The 3,020-nt window shown below is 39.6% G+C and overlaps 1 protein-coding gene across 1 annotated transcript in view; it reads right to left on the minus strand.

The window, feature by feature from the left end:
• LOC106632862 (protein NLRC3) overlaps nucleotides 1-3,020 on the minus strand; it is a gene marked incomplete at its 3' end in the record, with an annotated part of 4,865 nt that continues 1,845 nt past the window's right edge. The window contains 3 exon segments of the mRNA XM_042217829.1: nucleotides 1-697; nucleotides 959-1,163; nucleotides 1,906-1,984. Of these exon segments, the coding sequence (XP_042073763.1) occupies nucleotides 1-697; nucleotides 959-1,163; nucleotides 1,906-1,984 (981 nt within the window).

Below are 3,020 nucleotides of genomic sequence, written 5' to 3' on the forward strand. Positions count from 1 at the left end.
TCAGGAGGGATCTGATTGGCTGCTGCAGGTCGTGTGGTTATCCAGAGTCGAGCAGAGGGAAGCAGTTTCCCCCTGATGAGGTTTATCAGCAGCACATCCACTGAGGTGGACTTTCTAGGGTCAGTTAGGATTGTAGTTTTGTGGAAGTCCAGAGGAAGTCGACACTCATCCAGACCATCAAAGATGAACACAACCTGGAAGTCTTCAAACCTGCAGCTTTCTGCTTCTTTGGTTTCAGTAAAGAAGCGATGAACAAGTTCCACCAAGCTGAACTTTTCCTCTTTCAGCACATTCAGCTCTCTGAAAGTGAATGGAAATATGAACTGGATGTCCTGGTTGGCTTTGTCTTCAGCCCAGTCCAGGGTGTATTTCTTTGTTAAGACTGTTTTCCCAATGCCAGCCCATCCTTTTGTCAGCACTGTTCTGATTGGTTCATCTCTTCCAGGTGAGGCTTTAAAGATGTCTTCTTGTCTGATTGTACACTCTAGATTGTCTGGTTTCCTGGATGCTGTTTCAATCTGTCTGACCTCATGTTCATCATTGACCTCTGCAGTCCCTCCCTCTGTTATGTAGAGCTCTGTGTAGATCTGATTCAGAAGGGTTGAGTTTCCTGCTTTAGCAATCCCCTCAAAGACATACTGAAAGTTTTTCTTCAAGACAGACTTAAGATTATGTTGACAAACTGCACCATAGAGTTCTAAATGAAAAAAAAAGAAAATATTTGTTCATTTTTAAAAAGTCAATATTACTTTTTAGTTTAGTTTTATGTTCTTGCCAACAAACTGAAGCTGAAAGTTCTGAAATATAATATTTTTTTTAAAAATGGTCATGTTTTACAAAGTGCTCATGATAGATTTGACCAAATAAAGAAATAATTAAATTTAATTTAAATCTCTCTCGAGATATTAGCAAATTCGTATTCACCCAACTGCTTAAATCTTTATAGAAATCCTCTTACTGTTCTGCAGGCGATAAGCCAGCTCCTCCTGTTTCATTCTCCTCAGGAAGTCCAGTGTGATCTTCACAAAGTCCTCTCTGTTGCTCCTCCCCTGCTTATCATCCTCTCTCTGACCCTCTAAGCATTCTGGGTAATCTGGACTCAGAACCTTCTGGATCTTCTTCAGCTCTTTCTTCACAAAAGTGATGATGTTGTCCTCCAGCAGCTGGAACAGAATGTGTTATGAATGATCCATTCCATGATCACACTAATACGTTTTAATTTTAAAAAACATCTTTTTCTCTCCGTTTTGGCCTTCCGTCTACACTGAGATGGTGTTTCTGGTCAAGGAAAACTGAGCTTTCTAAAAACACTCTCCAAAGTGGATACATTTGAAAACGCCCTTTTTGTGTCGCAGTGTGTGCAAAAACAGAGGCTTTTAAAAACGATGACACATTTTACTCATATGATTCATTCATGTGACCAATTCAACGAGAAGGCATTGCCGTCTATATTTGCGCTCACTTTGCATCTTTGTACTTTTGTGCTACTCACAGCAACAACTTCAACTCATTGTCAGTTCATTTAAAAAACTTGTTGATTTTCTTCGACATTTTATTTTGCCACAATGTTTCAAAGAGCCGGAAAGTAAATGAACAGTAGACAGAAATGACGCAGGTCGAATGACCTCATTTTTTAACGCATGCACAGTTCAGAACACAAGTGTTTTCAGTCATTTCAGTATGGATAAAAAACTTTTGTAAAAAATTGAAAATGATAGTTTGGACGTGGAGCATTTTTAATTTATCCAGATTGCTGTAGACGTTACCCCAGTTAGACACTGAAATCATGCAGCCAAACATCAGATCCATGTTGGACACACTGGCAATCCACTGGTCTACAAAGAGCAGCATGGAGATGACTGTGAACACAACAGATGTAAAAGTAGTTGTTGTACATGTACAGACCATAAATATGGAGTCCAGGTGTGTTTGATGCTGCTGGGCAGACTGACCGCTGGGAACCTCTGAGCTCTGCTGGTCCACTCTGTGGAGGAATTGTGGGAAGTAGTTCACATTGAGACATTTTTAGTTGCCATAAACACACACAAACCTCGACGTGAATGACAGCATCTGTTGGTTGTTGGAATTTTAGGTGATTTTACCACCTAAAAGATGTAGGCATAGTCACTTTTGCTACTGACCTCATTGGCCTGAGTTTTCCTTTCAGATAATAAAATGATGAATAGTCAAATCAAATATACAAATTATACGCAAGTGTTCTACCATGTTCTTAATCATATTCATATTGCAGCTAGTTGTATATGATCCTAAATGATAAAGCAGTGTCTTATCTACAGTCAGTATAAAACTGTGTTACACTGAATAATGTGGAGCTGCAGTTGTAGCAGGAGTAGGCCTCAAAACAACTGCACCAAACAACAAAAACTAGAATTCCAGCCTTACTCACAAAGCGAAACACAATGAGTACAACTGTATCCTTCAAGTGCTACACAACCTGCAGGCTGCTGAAGCAGAGCTGCACATTCACAGACTCACACCAACAACAGTAAGTCTGAGCTACGTTGGCTGTTGACTAGCCTCACTAAGAGTTACAAGAGATGACATTCCACAAATTCTTTTATCTAAAGGTCACATACACAAAGCAGCTTTACAGAGGTCATCATGACTACCATGTGCTGCCTTTGACAGCTGTTTGACACGTCAGCCATCTTACTCTAGAACTTCTCAGTTTGCTGTACACCTTAAACGTTCGGCTAACTTTGACTTGTTTATCTGCAGTGGACTTCATCATCAGACCAAAGGCCAAACCAGTGTCAGTGCACAAAATTACGATGCTGGTCTATTTAACTTCTAGAAACTAAAGTCACTCTTCACTTATCAGAAAATTCATTAAAAAAAATAAAACTCTAATCTGTTAAAATGTAGAAAGGAAGGTTTCCTCTCTGACTGACAGTGTTTGAGTCATTTTTGATGCTCTGAGTTTTATGAGGAAAATTTGTGCCACAAAGTTAGTGTTCCCTCTTCTAACTTCCAACAACATCCAGCACAACATGACTGAT

Source organism: Haplochromis burtoni, unplaced genomic scaffold (assembly GCF_018398535.1).
Source record: "Haplochromis burtoni strain Fernald_Lab_line unplaced genomic scaffold, NCSU_Asbu1 Contig_3168, whole genome shotgun sequence".
In the NCBI taxonomy this organism is placed as follows: Eukaryota; Metazoa; Chordata; class Actinopteri; order Cichliformes; family Cichlidae; genus Haplochromis; species Haplochromis burtoni.